Source organism: Podarcis vaucheri (genome assembly GCF_965113315.1).
Source record: "Podarcis vaucheri genome assembly, chromosome: 5".
Classification (NCBI taxonomy): domain Eukaryota; kingdom Metazoa; phylum Chordata; class Lepidosauria; order Squamata; family Lacertidae; genus Podarcis; species Podarcis vaucheri.
In genome coordinates, this window is record NC_138763.1 from 63,757,570 (window position 1) to 63,775,731 (window position 18,162).

General features: G+C 44.4%; 1 protein-coding gene across 1 annotated transcript in view; it reads left to right on the forward strand.

The window, feature by feature from the left end:
- Positions 1–278: 278 nt before the first annotated feature.
- The window catches only part of LOC309533765 (gamma-aminobutyric acid receptor subunit pi-like), a 47,476-nt gene continuing 29,592 nt past the window's right edge, over positions 279–18,162 (forward strand). The window contains exons 1-3 of the mRNA XM_082225338.1: positions 279–433; positions 14,194–14,284; positions 17,570–17,673. Coding sequence (XP_082081464.1) covers positions 14,229–14,284; positions 17,570–17,673 — 160 coding nt within the window. The 5' untranslated portion in view covers positions 279–433; positions 14,194–14,228. The remainder of the gene's footprint in view (positions 434–14,193; positions 14,285–17,569; positions 17,674–18,162) is intronic.

Consider the following 18,162-nt stretch of genomic DNA (forward strand, 5'->3'; position numbering starts at 1 on the left):
GAACCACCAGCGAACTCCACGTTGTGCGCCTGTGCGCGTTCGCCGCTTGGCCGTCGGAGCACCCCGACCCCCCCCCCCCAAGTCTCTGCGCCTCTGTCCTCCGTCAGTTCCCAAGAGCTTGTGGCGCTGCTGCTGCTGCTGCTTCCCTGCGGCGAGGTGGGACGGACAGAGCAGATGGACGGCACGGTGTCCGTCCTCCTGCCTGGACGGCGCGGTGCCGCCCCTTGCCCGCCCCTTCCGCCATCTCCGCTCGCTCGCTGCGCGCACAGCGACACGAGGCGCTGGCCAGAGGCAGATCCCCGCGCGCGGAGCTGGCGCCGCTCCGTCGGAAAGTCGAAAGCGAAGCACCTGGAGCCGGATTCTCGCGGGCTGGGATTGTCCTGGCTGTTCTTGCGGCAATAGCGCCAAGATGCCCAGGGCGTCCCTTCTGTAGGTGAGTGTGTCTCCCCCTCAACTCTTCTCATCTTATCTTATCCTGCTGATGTGTGGCTGGGTTACTTGCCCCGCTATGCCATTTTGTCCCCAATAAGTGCAACCTAAATGCAACCTAAAAATACTTTCTGAACGCTTCCAGAGTTTGGAATTGTTTGCATGTTTGCTGTGGGCTCCCTCTCTTTGGTGGGGAAGGGAAAGAAGCGGGTTATGAAATAGGATCGCAACCTAATCCATTGCATTGAGTCCCACTGATTTCAGTGGGTAGGAATTGTAGCCTTACTTTCAATTAGCTGCAGGCAGAGCTCCATCCGTAGTAAGTTTGTAATTACCACGTTGCAGTTTTGTGATGGGGGTTATATTTTCAGAAGAATAGAACAGCCAATTTAGAGAATGTGCTTTTTTAAAAATATAAAAACAACATGAAGCAGTCGTCACGTTTCTTTTGAAAAGGGTGTAAGAAGGAATCCTTCTTCCAGAAATGTTCAATTGCTTTTTAACACATAAATGGAGGTAGAAATTAGCGGCATGACAGTAGATCTAAAGAATATGCCAAAGATATAAAATTATAAAATCTGACTATGAAGGTACATTAATTGCCTTTAAAAAAGATTTTTGGTACCTTGAAAGAGGGGGAAAGTGGTGTCAATGTTCCTAGAGATCTTTAAATTTAAAAAATACGGTTAATGTATGTAGACATTATACGCATTATACTACAATTAGAATTATTGCAGTTTTGTTGTAGCTTTAGCATAAGAATTCTGGCAAAGTTTGAAATCTGCAGCAGGAGTTTTGTCACTGATGTTGGTGACTTACACAGCTCCCAGAAGCTAACATTCACAACATCGTTATATTACTTTCAAATACTCCAGGGGAGAGAAACCTAACCTTAATGAATAGATACATTTGCTTTTTTTAAAAAAAGAAAAGAAAGAAGATACAATGTAGTTTTGTTACTCAAATACAACATAATTTAAATGGAGTTCTGAAACTGGTGAAACATTCATTTTATGTTTTTATGTTTTTTTCTGCTAGAGTAGTTATTGTGGCTTTGATGGAAACAGTTGCTCATGTTGGCCAGGCATGTAGAACCCTTTCTAATATTTAAAAGTTATCTCTTACAACAAAAGTGTATGCATGCCTACTGAGAAGTAAGCCCCACTGACTTCAGGGGGATCACTTCAGTGTGCATACCTTGATTGCCACCTTGAGAAGCCTTCAAGCTTTTGTTTATTTTTGGATGCTGCAGCATGTGTCTTCCAGTTCTTCCTTTTTATTCCAATGTACATAAAGTGTCCTTGTTGATAATAAATAGCAGCCGCTTGTGCTCTACAGTTCTATGATTCTAACCCTCATTGGTTGAGAATATAGCAACTGGACTACTCACAAAGGCTGGCTGCTCAGGACACATCTTGCCAGTCTTGCCACCAGCACCCCCTGGCTTCCTGTCTGTTCCTTGGCACAATTTGAAGTGCTCATTTTAACCATTAAGTGTCCATATAGCTCAGGAACTGGGTACAGTGGTACCTTGGGTTACATACGCTTCAGGTTACATATGCTTCCGGTTACATACGCTTCAGGTTACACACTCTGCTAACCCAAAAATAGTGCTTCAGGTTAAGAACTTTGCTTCAGGATGAGAACAGAAATCGGGCTCCGGTGGCGCAGCTAAAGTGGTGCTTCAGGTTAAGAAAGTTTCAGGTTAAGAATGGACCTCTGGAACAAATTAAGTACTTAACCTGAGGTACCACTGTGATTATGCACCTAGATAATATGCTTATCAGCTGAGATCAGCAGCAGAGGGTGGTCTTTGATTCAACACAACCCGCTACCCAAGATTAAGTGAAAGGTGACTAGAGACAGGGACTTTTCTGTGGTGACAACACACAACTTTGAAATGCTTTTCCCAACCCTGCTTGTTTGTTATCTACCTTAGTGATGAGTTGCCACAGTAGCGTTGAGACCAGATTGTGTCCCTTCCAACAATTATTTGCATTGGTGGTGGTATTCTTTTCATAAACTTGTGTCTCACTCTTCTTTCAAAAAACTCGGGGTAGCATACACAAGGTTATCCCATGCTATACTCTAGACCAGTGGTTCTCAATCTGTGGGTCCCCAGATGTTGTTGGACTACAACTCGCATCATCCCTGAGCTCTGGCCTTGCTAACTAGAGGTGGTGGGAGTTGTAGTTCAACAACATGTGGGGACCCACAGGTTGAGAAAGGCTGCTCTAGACGGTGCTGTGAGGTAGTCTAGCCTCAGAGACAGTGACAGATCTGAGTGCCAGCTTCCTTAGGTGACAGGCACAATCACCAGCTTGCAAACCAGATGCATCCTACCAAGACCTTCCCATTCTGTTACCAGCCTCTTCTAACATCCTAGACCCCCTGCCTCACCCCATAGTCCTTCTTCTCAGCTGTTTCTCATGGATCAGCTGAACAGTGTGTGTGTGTGTGTGAGAGAGAGAGAGAGAGGGGGGGGAGAGAGAGGGGGAGAGAGAGAGATATTGCAAGGAAGTGTGGTTCCATACCCATGCACGGTGGGCTGTGATTGGCTGGATTGGTCTTGCCCTGCTTTCCACCCACTGTGGATGTATGGGTGTGTGAATGGATCTTTATGAATGAGCAGTGTGGAGGATGTATATGAATGGAAATTTTATGTAGTAGGGTAGGAGAAATGGAAAAAACCCAACACAAATCTGGCAACCAATGTGCTCCTTTGGTTTCAGATAGTATATCAGTAGATAAATTATTATTATTATTATTATTATTATTATTATTATTATTATTATTATTATTATTATTTATACCCCGCCCTCCCCAGCCAAGGCCGGGCTCAGGGCAGCTAACAAGCAATAATAAAAACAAGTTGAATGAATACAACTTAAAAACAAGATTAAAATACAACAATTAAAATATTTAAACATTAAAATATTAAAATGCAGCCTCATCACAGGAGGAGAAAGGAAAAAGAAAAAAGAAAGAGGGGGAGGGAATCAAATTGGCTCCAAGCCAAAGGCCAGGTGGAACAACTCTGTCTTACAGGCCCTGCGGAAAGAAATCAGATCCTGCAGGGCCCTGGTCTCATGAGGCAGAGCGTTCCCCCAGGCCGGAGCCAGTGTTGAAAAGGCCCTGGCTCTGGTTGAAGCTAATCTAACTTCCTTAGGGCCCGGGACCACTAGGGTGTTGCTATTTATGGACCTTGAGGCTCTCCGTGGGGCATACCAGGAGAGGCGGTCCCATAGGTACGAGGGTCCTAGGCCGTGAAGGGCTTTCTAGATGAATCTAGAAAGCCCGGACACAAATTTTCACGGCCCTCTAGCAGCTATGGTGACTCATTTACCAGACGTAATATATTTAGAGTTAACTCTGGAAATATATACTTGATTCTGACCAAACTAAACCACCTTGAGCAAAATATACACCAGTAGGCTTAGTTTGTGCTGCGTTGATCATGCACGGTTCCTGACTATAGGGAGGATGTGAATACACATACAAGCCCCTTTCAGAGTGACAGGGTCATCAAGCTCCTGCACCTTCAACCTGCTTAGAAATTTTTTTTTAATCAAGAGAAGTAGGGATACAAAGTAACAATTTACACATTGATATATGATCCATATAAATAAAATACCAGGAAGAACCATGTACATAAATATATGGAAAAAACCAGCCATTTGTGATTTTGCAATAGACTAAATTAATAATAATAATAATTTATACCCTGCCCATCTGGCTGGGTTTCCCCAGCCACTCTGGGCGGCTTCCAACAAAAGACTAAAAATACATTAAAACATCAGTTATTAAAAACTTCCCTAAAGTAAAATAACTGCAAACAACATGCAGTAGCATGCTGGCTATATAAAGAATGTGATCTAAAGCAGATGTCCCGAGTCTTTTTGTGCCCAGGGACACATTGGTATAATGAAGAGACTGTTGTAGGCAACACAGAATATCCATTTTATAGCAGAAAAACTGGTGATGCTCAGAACTCAGAACTCCCCAAAAACCAGAAAAACACCTGCAACTCTCTCCACCAGATAAAGCACAGAGAAAGAAATCAGGTAACACTCCTTCCAGTAACAGACAAATCTTTCCAACCAACTCCTCCCTGCCCAAAACCACCAAAATATCAATTTAAAAATAAATTCAAATATTTGGGAAGGACAGGGGGATCTTGGCTGGGCCCCAAATCAGGTATTAATGGGCACTGTAGTGCCCAGATGTGCCACTCTGGGGACCAGAGAACTAAATAATGGTTAGATTACTACCAGCAGTAAAGCAACTAATTCTATATGTCTCTACTTCAAGCTATCTCCAAATAATATGCAGTCAATCCATCAGATCCATCTCAGGACAGAATAGGGGTGCACTATACCATGTATTCTATCATGGTATGGATATGATGCGTGATTCTGATATTGAGGAAGAAAGCTCAATTTCTCATTAAATGCATCCTTGTTGCCTCCATTTTAAACTCTTTTCTTTATGCTCCTTTCTTAAGCCCCATTCCTTAAAAAAAAAATTTTTCCTGCAAACCTTGGGAATTCTCCCCAAGCCCTCTTGTGTGGGGATGATGCCATTTTGCCTACTGGCGTTTGGAGAATGAGGTTGCTGTTGATATCGATGTAAAGATGTGAAGCTGTCGTAACACAAACCATGAGGGCTTAAAATATTCCAATCAACAAGATTGTAAACGAAAATGCACCATTGCCGTGTTGCCTGATCAGCTGGTGTGTGCTGGCGGATAGACAGAACGTCGGCTTTTGAGACTTTCACCGGGGAGGTTTCTGCTCAAATTGTACCTCACCCATGAAAACACACTGGCAGGCCTTGGGCAAGTTATGTCTCTCAACAACAGCTCCTCATCTTCTCCTTTAGGCTGTCAAACATCTGTTTTGGAGACACATTTATGACACAGTTTAGCCAAGCCTTCATCTGTCTTCCAGCATATATCAGTATGAGTCAATATTACAATATACAATATACAAACGTACACAAGGTTTCCTTAAAATTACTCTTTGATTGAGAACATAAGATTTTATTAATGGATGCAAGCTGAACGTGAGGCTGCTTTGCTTTTTTTTTTTTAATTGCTTCATTAGGGTTTGCAGTGTGAAGCTAAAACCTATTGCCCAAAATGCTAATCCACCTTACAAATTTGTTGTTGTTGTTTAGTCGTTTAGTCGTGTCCGACTCTTCGTGACCCCATGGACCAGAGCACGCCAGGCACTTCTGTCCTCCACTGCCTCCCGCAGTTTGATCAAACTCATGCTAGTAGCTTCAAGAACACCATCCAACCATCTCATTCTCTGTCGTCCCCTTCTCCTTGTGCCCTCCATCTTTCCCAACATCAGGGTCTTTTCCAGGGAGTCCTCTCTTCTCATGAGGTGGCCAAAGTATTGGAGCCTCAGCTTCACGATCTGTCCTTCCAGTGAGCACTCAGGGCTGATTTCCTTCAGAATGGAGAGGTTTGATCTTCTTGCAGTCCATGGGACTCTCAAGAGTCTCCTCCAGCACCATAATTCAAAAGCATCAATTCTTCGGCGATCAGCCTTCTTTATGGTCCAGCTCTCACTTCCATACATCACTACTGGGAAAACCATGGCTTTTACTATACGGACCTTTGTTGGCAAGGTGATGTCTCTGCTTTTTAAGATGTTGTCTAGGTTTGCCATCGCCTTTCTCCCAAGGAGCAGGCGTCTTTTAATTTCGTGACTGCTGTCACCATCTGCACTGATCATGGAGCCCAAGAAAGTAAAATCTCTCACTGCCTCCATTTCTTCCCCATCTATTTGCCAGGAGGTGATGGGCCCAGTGGCCATGATCTTCGTTTTTTTGATGTTGAGCTTCAGACCATATTTTGCGCTCTCCTCTTTCACCCTCATTAAAAGGTTCTTTAATTCCTCTTCACTTTCTGCCATCAAGGTTGTGTCATCTGCATATCTGAGGTTGTTGATATTTCTTCCGGCAATCTTAATTCCGGCTTGGGATTCATCCAGCCCAGCCTTTCGCATGATGAATTCTGCATATAAGTTAAATAAGCAGGGAGACAATATACAGCCTTGCCGTACTCCTTTCCCAATTTGGAACCAATCAGTTGTTCCATATCCAGTTCTAACTGTAGCTTCTTGTCCCACATAGAGATTTCGCAGGACACAGATGAGGTGATCAGGCACTCCCATTTCTTTAAGAACTTGCCATAGTTTGCTGTGGTCAACACAGTCAAAGGCTTTTGCATAGTCAATGAAGCAGAAGTAGATGTCTTTCTGGAACTCTCTGGCTTTCTCCATAATCCAGCGCATGTTTGCAATTTGGTCTCTGGTTCCTCTGCCTCTTCTAAATCCAGCTTGCACTTCTGGGAGTTCTCGGTCCACATACTGCTTGAGCCTTCCTTGTAGAATTTTAAGCATAACCTTGCTAGCATGTGAAATGAGTGAAATTGTGCGGTAGTTGGAGCATTCTTTGGCACTGCCTTTCTTTGGGATTGGAATGTAGACTGATCTTCTCCAATCCTCTGGCCACTGCTGAGTTTTCCAAACTTGCTGGCATATTGAGTGTAGCACCTTAACAGCATCATCTTTTAAAATTTTAAACAGTTCAGCTGGAATACCATCACTTCCACTGGCCTTGTTATTTGCAGTGCTTTCTAAGGCCCATTTGACTTCACTCTCCAGGATGTCTGGCTCAAGGTCAGCAACCACACTACCTGGGGTGTACGAGACATCCATATATTTCTGGTATAATTCCTCTGTGTATTCTTGCCACCTCTTCTTGATGTCTTCTGCTTCAGTTAGATCTTTACCACTTTTGTCCTTTATTATGGTAATCTTTGTACGAAATGTTCCTTTCATATTTCCGATTTTCTTGAACAGATCTCTGGTTCTTCCCATTCTGTTGCTTTCCTCTATTTCTTTGCATTGCTCGTTTAAGAAGGCCTTCTTGTCTCTCCTTGCTGTTCTTTGGAAATCTGCATTCAATTTCCTGTATCTTTCACTATCTCCCTCGCATTTTGCTTGCCTTCTCTCCTCCGCTATTTGTAAGGCCTCGTTGGACAGCCACTTTGCTTTCTTGCATTTCTTTTTCATTGGGATGGTTTTAGTTGCTGCCTCCTGTATAATGTTGCGAGCCTCCATCCATAGTTCTTCAGGCACTCTGTCCAGCAAATCTAAATCCTTAAACCTGTTCCTCACTTCCACTGTGTATTCATAAGGGATTTGGTTTAGATTGTATCTTACCTGTCCAGTGGTTTTTCCTACTTTCTTCAGTTTAAGCTTGAATTTTGTTATAAGGAGCTGATGATCTGAGCCACAGTCAGCTCCAGGTCTTGTTTTTGCTGACTGTATAGAGCTTCTCCATCTTTGGCTGTAGAGAATATAATCAATCTGATTTCGATGTTGCCCATCTGGGGATGTCCATGTGTAGAGTCGTCTCTTGTGTTGTTGGAAAAGCGTGTTTGTGATGACCAGCTTGTTCTCTTGACAGAACTCTATTAGCCTTTGCCCTGCTTCGTTTTGATCTCCAAGGCCAAACTTGCCAGTTGTTCCTTTTATCTCTTGATTCCCTACTTTAGCATTCCAATCCCCTATAATGAGCAGAACATCCTTCTTTGGTGTCACTTCGATAAGGTTTTGTAAGTCTTCATAGAACTGGTCAATTTCAGTTTCTTCAGCACCAGTAGTTGGTGCATAAACTTGGATTACTGTGATGTTAAAAGGTCTGCCTTGGATTCGTATCGAGATCATTCTATCATTTTTGAGACTGCATCCCAGTACAGCTTTCGCCACTCTTTTGTTGACTATGAGGGCCACTCCATTTCTCTTACGGGTTTCTTGCCCACAGTAGTAGATATGGTAGTCATCCGAACTGAATTCGCCCATTCCCGTCCATTTTAGCTCACTGATGCCCAGGATGTCAATATTTATTCTTGCCATCTCATTTTTGACCACATCCAACTTACCCAGGTTCATGGTTCTTACATTCCAGGTTCCTATGCAATATTTTTCTTTACAGCATTGGACTTTCCTTTCGCTTCCATGCATATCCACAACTGAGCGTCCTTTCGGCTTTGGCCCAGCCGCTTCATCAGCTCTGGATCTACTTGTACTTGTCCTCCGCTCTTCCCCAGTAGCATGTTGGACACCTTCCGACCTGAGGGGCTCATCTTCCAGTGTCATAACTTTTATATGCCTGTTGTCTTTGTCCATGGAGTTTTCTTGGCAGGGATACTGGAGTGGCTTGCCGATTCCTACTCCAGGTGGATCACGTTTGGTCAAAACTCTCCACTATGACCTGTTCATCTTGTGTGCCCTGCTCGGCGTAGTTCATAGCTTCTCTGAGTTCTTCAAGCCCCTTCGCCACGGCAAGGCAGTGATCCATGAAGGGGACCTTACAAATACCTCACCATTTTCTCTTCCATCAGCTACAGTCAGATGTTAACATAAATAGCGTAGGCGTTTGAAAGTGATATAATCTTCCTAAGTGGAAAATGCCAACACAGTGGTTGCATTTGCATGACACAGTAAACCACAAACCATGGTTTACAGTAGACAAGCAATTCACACCCACTTCGCTCCTTGCTGCGTCAAGCCAGCATCCTGTTTTCACAGTGGCAGACTGGATGCCTATGGGAAATAGTCTTCATTGCAAAAAATGGAAAAAAGATGGCCCACTGACTGCGAAATTAAGGCATCCCACTACCTAGCAGTAAGCTCCATTGACCTCTATTGAACTTGCTTCTGAGTAGGCATGCATTATCAAGGAAATAGGAGGAAAACCATGTTAAGAATTGCAATGGATGGACAGTGATAGAGATGCATCCCTAATAAATAGACCACAATGGATTCTACCAGTCTCTGCTTTCCCTGGCTGGACCAAAAGAGTGCATGATTTGCTTTGTATTGTTTGGATGGTTTTCTGAAATGTCATAGGATCATTATCTCTCTAGGACCCAGCTTCTAGGTAATGTTGCATACAACAGAGCACTGGAGTGTGCTTAAAGGTAAAAGGTAAAGGTACCCCTGCCCGTACGGGCCAGTCTTGACAGACTCTAGGGTTGTGCGCCCATCTCACTTAAGAGGCCAGGGGCCAGCGCTGTCCGGAGACACTTCCGGGTCACGTGGCCAGCGTGACAAAGCTGCATCTGGTGAGCCAGCACAGCACACGGAAATGCCGTTTAAAACCTGAGTGTGCTTAAAACCTGATAAAAAAACCCCTTTATTTTATTCATTTTTTATTACTATACCACACTTCATCCAAGGATCACAGGGTGGTTTACAGTAGAAAAGCACAAAAATATGTAACATAGTAACAAACAAAAACAATACCCCTCACCCCAGTTTAAAAAGCCATAGATTATTTAATTAGCTAGAGGACTGGGAGAAGGGGAATGTTTTTTCCCAGGTGCCAAAGATATGTAATGAAGGTGCCAGGTGAGCCTTACTGGGGGAGAGCATTCTGCAAATGAGGAGTCACCACAGAAAATGCCCATTCTTCTGTTGCCGCCCTCTGGATCTCTCATGGAGGAGGCACATGGAGGGCCTCAAGTGATGATTGCAGGGTCCAGGTCTGTTCATTTTAAGTAGTAATATTGTAAGTAGTAGTAAAACATAGTGCCTGGTGCTCTAGTAATATATGCAAGCTTTTGAAGGCTTAGGAAGTAATCAAATCCCATGATCCCTCACACTGACCAGAGTTTTGAATAAGTGGATCTCCAGTGTAGATGTGGCTCTGTTGGCGCAAGTCCTCCATCCCAGCTAAGCCAGGGCTCAGGCAGCTGAGGCAAAGGTGGCCGAGCCAAGGCCAGCATAAGTCCCCAAAATGTGGTGTGCCAGAGGAGTGGTGACACCAGGATGGGACAGAGGGAAATTTACCTCTATTCCAAACTCCATTCAGCGATAGCTTGTGACCCAAGGGAAGTTACAATGACCAAAATGGTGGTGTAAGTCAGATTCTATTGCAAAGCCTTGTTTTCCCTCTGCCACTCCTGAACAGAGTTTCGAATAGGGATAAATTACATAATTTAGCCCAGCATAAATTGCAGTAGTGTCCTGTAGTTTAGATTGCTGTGTTAACTACACATTATATACACCTGTAACAAAGGTTTGATGGTTCCTTCTGTATGCGAAGTAGCCATCAAGCTTTTGTGTGAATGGGTTCCATCCTTGCCTCAGGATTCAAAAAGCCTTGTGCCATCCGTGTTACACACACACACACACACACACACACACACACACACTTCCATTCTATGCTATGTTGAACTGCAGGCAGAAGCATCCATTTAAGTCCAATAACTTCATATTTCTTCAGAGGGAAGCATGAATATTTTTGTTCTCTGGAAATAGTACAGTAACTGTTGCCGAGGACAGACATTCCTTTCCAAAGGACCATCCAGTATTTTGAATTCATCAAACATTCAGCAAGCTCTAGCCTAGATCCTTATGGTCAAGCGTGCAGGTCACAAGGGATACCATTCTATCCCAGAGGAGATGCTTAAGGATGGCAAGCGCTCTCTGGACATAACAAGGAATTATACAAGCTGGGCCTCCATCTAAACAGAACTGCTCCGTCTTCTCCCCCCCCCCATTTATGTCTCAGCTGTCTTCCTGTGCTGTGCTTTTGATAGGCAAGATCTCAAATGCTGTTGGAAATTAGAAGTTGGCTGAGTGGCATGCCAGGAGCAAACTTGTCAGCCAAATGAAGGCAGGGAAACTACAGCTAATAATTGAAAGCGGACATGACCCCTGGCTTGCTCTCATCAATTGGTTATCTTCAAAGAGTGAATCCGGCAGCTGGACCTGGAAGTCCCGTAGCATTAGCCTCCTGGGCTTATCTCCCATCTCTTCAAATAAATGCTCTTAGTTTTGCTACAGCAGAGATAACCCACATGCCACCGCCCTCCAGAGGTTATTGGACTACAACTCCCATCTCCCCTGGCTATTAGCTATGCTGGCTGGGGCTGATAGGAGTTGTAGTCCACTGCATCTAGACTGCTCCATGTTGGCTACTCCTGTGCTAGACACTCCAAGCCCTATCTGTGATCTTAATTGACTGGTAAGTAGATAATTCAGATAGGGGTCTGTAATTCTGCTGAACTGGCTGAATGGGACTCCGCCCCCTGCCCATTAGCTGATGCCACTGAATGATGCCGGGTGATAGGCAGGTGGGTGTGGTTTGTTGGGAATTGGCCTCATGGGCCAAACTGGACCCCCTAGCAGACCAAGATTGGCACACAGGCTGGAGATTCCTCACCCCGATTGTTTCTCCCAACATCCTTACATTGGCTATGCTAGTCGGGGCTGATGGGCCCCCAGTCCATCAGGGCTACAGATTTCCCAAGCCTGCTGTAGAGCTGTGGCAGACTTTGGGCTCTCAAATTTCAGCAGCACCTTGTGCGATGCTTAAATTCGGTGCCCTCCACCTCTTGCACTCCACTCTACAACATTGTTGTGGTGCCCTCTGTGAATCCGGGGCCTAGGGCAGCTGAACCGGTCATGGTACCCTAAAACCGCCTCTGTGTAGAGGAAATGGAGGCAGCGCTCCACACACCCCATAATCACCTGCTTTTTAATTTATTTTTTTGAGAACTGTGGATTTTTAGAATAAAAAATAAAACCTACGTGAAAATAAGACAGCATGGACCTGTTTTTGCATGAAAGAGAAGCTGAAATAGGATGGAGGTAGGCTGTTTTGTTCATCTCTATTCAACAACACTATTCACAAAAGCTGTTACTTCCTTGAAAAATCTTGCTCTGATATTCTGGTGCTTTTCCTTTTCCTTTTAACACTTTTGGTTGCTTGGAGCGGATATGAACTTGACCATGTCCATGAGGTAATTTTTTTATAAAAATTAAATGGTCTCAGGAAGTGACCACACATCATAACATGCTGCGCCTTTATGGGGAATTGTGTGTGTGTCTGTGGGGGGGGGGGGTGAATGCCCCCCCCCAGTGATGAAGCATTTAAGAATTGTTCTGAATAAAATAAACTTGTAGAAAGCTGACAGGAGCTGGAGAACACCAGGACAACTCCTCCCTCAGGGTAATTATTTCATAGCTCAGAGTGGGGACAGGGCCTAGGTTGCCAGCGAGCACACAGAAAATTATGGCAGCTGATCAGTTGGACTAGGGATGCACACACATTTAAAGCAAACTTCCCCCCAGAGAATCTGTTACTGTTAGGCAACAAAAGTGTTCAATGAGTATTGATGAGGGTTTAGGGAGAGAAGGTAAATAAATGCTTCATATTGTGTTTCCACTGGTCCCCATATCTGCCCCCTCCCTTGGGAAGAGTTTGTGAAGAACTACATTTGCTATTCCATGCATGTTTTCTTCAGAGTAAGCCCCATTAAACTGAACACAGCTTACTTCTGACTAAAAACGCATAGGATTAGCTCCTTGTCAAATAGACAATGTTCTTCGGCTAGCTAATAAGGCAAAAATGTAAAAGTTGCTAGAACAGGGACTTCTTACACCTGAGGGTGAAATTGTTGGTCTTCCGATGAAAAAGGCAATTGTCAGTAAAATCAAGTCCTTATCTGGAGGACTGCAAGTTAATCAAGGTCACACTAGCGTTTTTTTGTTTTTTTATTTAAAGAAAGAAGCTATTGAGGTAGAGCTATAGATGTTGGTCAAGTAGCTTCTGTGGCTCCAAAAGGGAATTAGACAAATTTATGAAGCATAGATCTATTGGAAGGCATTATCTAGGATAGGGAAATTAAAGCTTCATGTACAGAGGCAGCATATGCCTGCAAAACAGACGTTGTGGACAAATGAGAGGTCTGTTGCCTAACTAACCAAGTGGGGGATATTGGACTAGATCAGGGAAGGAATCTGACACTCCAGGTGCTATTGGACTATTCTGTGTTATATTTTATTGCTTATCATATGAAAAGATGGTGTTTCAGGTTTTTGGGTGTGTGTGTTTGTTTTTTAATTGCCCTGAGGAGATTTCATTAAGGGACAACACAGAATCAGCCTTGAGCCTCCCAACTGCAAGAGTGTCAGGGCGGTTAGAGTCCAGGGGTCAGCAAACTTTTTCAGCAAGGGGCTGGTCCACTGTCCCTCAGAACCTGTGGGGGGCCAGACTATCTTTTTTGGGGGGAAGAACAAATTCATTTGCCCCACAAATAACCCAGAGGTGGATTTTAAATAAAAGCACACATTCTACTCATGTAAAAACACGCTGAATCCCGGACCGTCCACGGGCCGGATTTAGAAGGTGATTGGGCCGGATCCAGCCCCCGGGCCTTAGTTTGCCTACCTATGGGTTAGACAAAACAGCAGCCATTCTCACTACTATTGATGCAGAGAGAGAGAGAGAGAGAGAGAGAGAGAGAGAGAGAGAGAGAGAGAGAGAGAAGCGTACTAGAGAGGGAAAGCTGTGACTCCAGTAGAAAACTTTTTTCAAGCCTAATTGCAGTGAGGGGAGAGAGCAAGGAGGAGATAATTCATTTCAGGTGGGAAGGGCCACATATGGCCCACATTCCAGCTGTTTCCCACCCCAGCTTTAAAGTTCAACTTAAATAAAAGGGAATTGCTTCCGTTTAGGACCGAAGTGTAAAACACAAAACTGCAAAATTGGATTAAGCTAATCCCCTCTGAACTCTGTCAGGATTAAGTACTGTTACTATCTGCAATTTCCCCAGTGATCCCTTTTTTCTTTACTTTTTTAAAGTCACCCTTGGTAACCTCATGTAACCTGTTAAGACTCTCTGTGTTCTTCACAGTGCTCTGCGAGTAAGGCTTTTGCTTCATTTGCTTTTAGGAAAGAAAAAGATTTTATTTTTGGAGCCAGCTCCAATGATGTACACCTCGAGCTGGGGTTTCAAAGCCCTTTCCCTAATGATATTATGCAGGTAAGAGACGGTGTTGGTTGCATTCTTCCTCTGTGCATGCAGAATCATTTGGGGTGGGAGCAAAAGGTTATTGGGGCATTTCAAGACAATGAAACTTGGGAGGTGGAGAGCTTGCAAGGAGCTGCCTATCTCTACAGCTTCTTTGATCAGGCCCGCCCCCTCAGATTCTCTTGGTCCTCCTTTGACCCCCATTACCCACCTGCCCCTCCCATCAAGATCCTCATTTTCACCCACTACAGGAAGATGTGGAGGATGGGAAGCAGAGGAAGAGAAGTCGTGTCAGGATCCTCCCTTGGGGCTTTCCAAGAGAGAGAGGGGAGATGCTTTCCCAGGTTTCCACCTTGCAACTGTATTATTCACTAATAGAATAAGGAGGGAAAGGTGGTCAGGAAATCCCATTATAATCAGACCTCAGGTTATAGATGCTTCAGGTTGCGTTTTTTTTGGGTTATGGACCCGCTGAAACCCGGAAGCACCAGAACGGGTTACTTCCGCGTTTGGGTGGCAGCACATGCGCAGAAGCGCTAAATCGCGCTTTGTGCATGTGCAGAAGTGCCGAATCGCAACCCGCGCATGCACAGACGTGTCACTGTGGGTTGCGAACATGCATCCTGCATGGATCACATTCGCAACCCGAGCGTCTACTGTATTTTCACTAGTCAAATAAATAAGTGACTCCTTCTTTTGCACAGCTGATGTCTCCATTAATAGAGGGACAGTAGTTTTTGTGTCTACCCATCATGGACTGTACCAATGCTAGTTATTAGTCATGGTGGCTATACGCTGCTTTGGTTCACCAGAAGCGGCTTTGTCATGCTGGCCACATGACCTGGAAGCTGTATGCTGGGTCCCTCGGCCAATAAAGCGAGATGAGCGCTGCAACCCCAGAGTCGGCCACGACTGGACCTAATGGTCAGGGGTCCTTTTACCTTTACTAGTTGTTGGGAAAGATGGAGGGCACAAGGAGAAGGGGATGACAGGATGAGATGGTTGGACAGTGTTCTCGATGCTACTAATATGAGTTTGACCAAACTGCGGGAGGCAGTGGAAGACAGGAGTGCCTGGTGTGCTCTGGTCCATGGGGTCATGAAGAGTCGGACACGACTAAACGACTAAACAACAACAACCAGTTGTTAGGGAGGGACTACGGAGAAAGCTGTTAATTGTCGCATCCTGTTTGTGGGATTCCCATAGACATCTGGTTGGCCACTGTGGGAAACAGACTAGGTGAAGCTTTGGTCTGGTTCAGTGGGGCTCTTATTATGCCCAGTAGTGTTTGGTGGAGCAGTGAAGGTGGGGTTGCATTGCATACCTGGTTTCCGTATGGCAAGCATCACTGCTGCTGTCATGGACTGGTTGGACACAGAGGAGTGGTGGGGAGAACCAGCTAGGGAAACCCCAGGGGGAAAGACTCAGAGCCCAGTGAGTGGTGGTGGGACAACGATGAGTGGTCAGAGGGAGAAGACGTAGAAGAGGAGGTGTCAGAAGCTGAAGAAGTAACAGGGCTTAGTGAGCTGGGAGAGGCTGTGGCAGAGGGGAGTCCAGAATCAGAGGCTGGAGAGGAGAGAGGCCAAGAGACAGAGATGAGTTAGGCTGGTGAAGAGTCACAGGTGTCTCCTCTTCCTGCTACGACAAGCTGCCCTCCCCCCATCTCCAGAAGATGACTGAAATGGGCAGAGCAGTGGCCATGCTGGCAGTCTCTGATTGCTTGGGGAAAGCCCTGAAGAGAAGAGGATATAGACGGCTATGGGGAGATGAGGACTTTCAGTCTTGGCAACTGATCCACACTGGTTGCCTTTGGTATCATTCTGTTCCTGTCCTTTATAACTAAACTCTACGCATCTAATGTTAATGATTGCAGATTTCCTGTTCTCTGACTTCAGCTAAATGTGCCTTTGCTTGAATATACTATGCTAGTCGCTATAGAAACATGCAAAGAAAAGTGGTTCCTGCCTAAAGAATTTTACTACCTAATTTGGAAACAATCAAATCTGTTCAGTCATGCGTTCCATGGCAGGGCATGGTGCACGCATGTTAAGTTTCTTTGCGAGTGAATGAAATGGTTTCAGAGCAGGATTGTGTTTCAAGGTATCACTCCCCAGCCGTCTGCTTTCATAAACTATGCAGGATTTTATCACATTTGAATTTTTATCCTCAGATGCCTGTCGACAATAATTGCATCTGATTTGTATGTTGTGATCGGGAACATCATCCCTGCACAGGCAACTGTGAGGGTGGGTTTTTCAGGGGGCGCACTCAATAGATAGACCAGCAGATCAAGTAGATTCTGGGATGAAGTTTCATATTTGTGCACCAGGTTGCAAAGGTGATATCTTTATTGCATGAGAACCAATTGGATCCACTGGCCTGCCTAAGTTCAGTGCAAAGAGGCCACAGAGGTATATTTGCACTTCCTGTATCATAATTTAGATTTTGATATATATGTGATAATCATCAGTACACATAGAGGTTCACATGCATAAGGGTTATTCCCCCAAATATACACATGGATACTATGTCATTGAAATAAACATCAGGCCTCTTAGAGATAACTTTTGGATATCATTTGCTTTAACTAAATATAGTCAGAACAAACCGTAGATATCTGGGTTTGAACATAATATAGCTACTGGTTCTAAGTGCAAGTAGAATCTTTCGTTCTCTTCCTATTATACACTAAGGCAGGGTTTCCCAAGCTTGGGTCTGCCATCATCCCTAGCTAGCAGGATCAGTGGTCAGGGATGATGGGAATTGTAGTCCAAAAACAGCTGGAGACCCAAGTTTGGGCAACTCTGAACTCAGGAGTGTATGAGGCCTAGTTTTGCCACAGCTCATACCTGATCACTATAGTAACTTGTCTGTACCAGGACAAAATTCATTGTTGTTCTGGAAATGGAAACTGTAGATCAGCTTGGTGCTCTTCTGACATTTTGGCATACAACTCTCTAATCATTGCTGGCCAGTGACCATGCTGGCTGGGGCGAATGGGAACTGTAGAGCAAAACATCCGGAGGACACCAGGTTGGGGTGCAGAGAACAGCTGTGGCATGCAAAAATATTTTCTGATGTATTTTATCCCTTGGGGAAATTTGACTAAGCAGATTTCATGGTATATAAAAATAAACTTCATTTTATCAGATGGGAAAAAGCCTACCTACTATTATGTATCTTATGTAGACATTATGAGATGGAAAAGCAACACAACTTCTGTGTTAGAAATTTGGCACAGCGTTTCGTCTGTGACAATAGCCTGAGAATAAACTCCCTGTTCTTTTTCCTGGTTAGATTAACACAAGTTTCTCCGGCTGAAGAAAAGGGTGAAATTCTTCCTCCAACCATACAGAAAATAATGAAAGGATATAACAAGTATCTGCGACCATTTTTTGACAGTAAGTAGGAAAAAAAGTTTTGATGGGAATAGGCTCTTCTGAGAGCTAGAGAACAACTGAAAAATGAGAAATGAAACCACAATTAAAGCCTTTTCAGTCATGTATCTTTGGCAGCATCGTGTCATTTTAAAAGGTTGTTCTATCTCCCAAGCTGCAGGGTTTAGAAGGAACCTGAAGGGTTAGCTCTGTCCCTGTGATACCGAACTATGATCTGCCATATCTAACAGAAGTGACAGACCGGCCTGTATAGTCAAGATTCTTATTTATAATGGCCCAAAAGCAAAGTGCAGAAGGAACTGAGGAGCCTGTGGTGCAAAGAACACATTCCCTAACTAAGAAGATCCAGATATCAGAAGGAATCCAGCCATGTGCTAGAAGGGAAATGTGTTGTCTGCTATCGTCCATACTATATAGACTGTTTTGGTGTTAACTTATGACCTCTACAGCCCTGTCATAACAGTGACATGTTTCATAATTTAGATCTCTAGG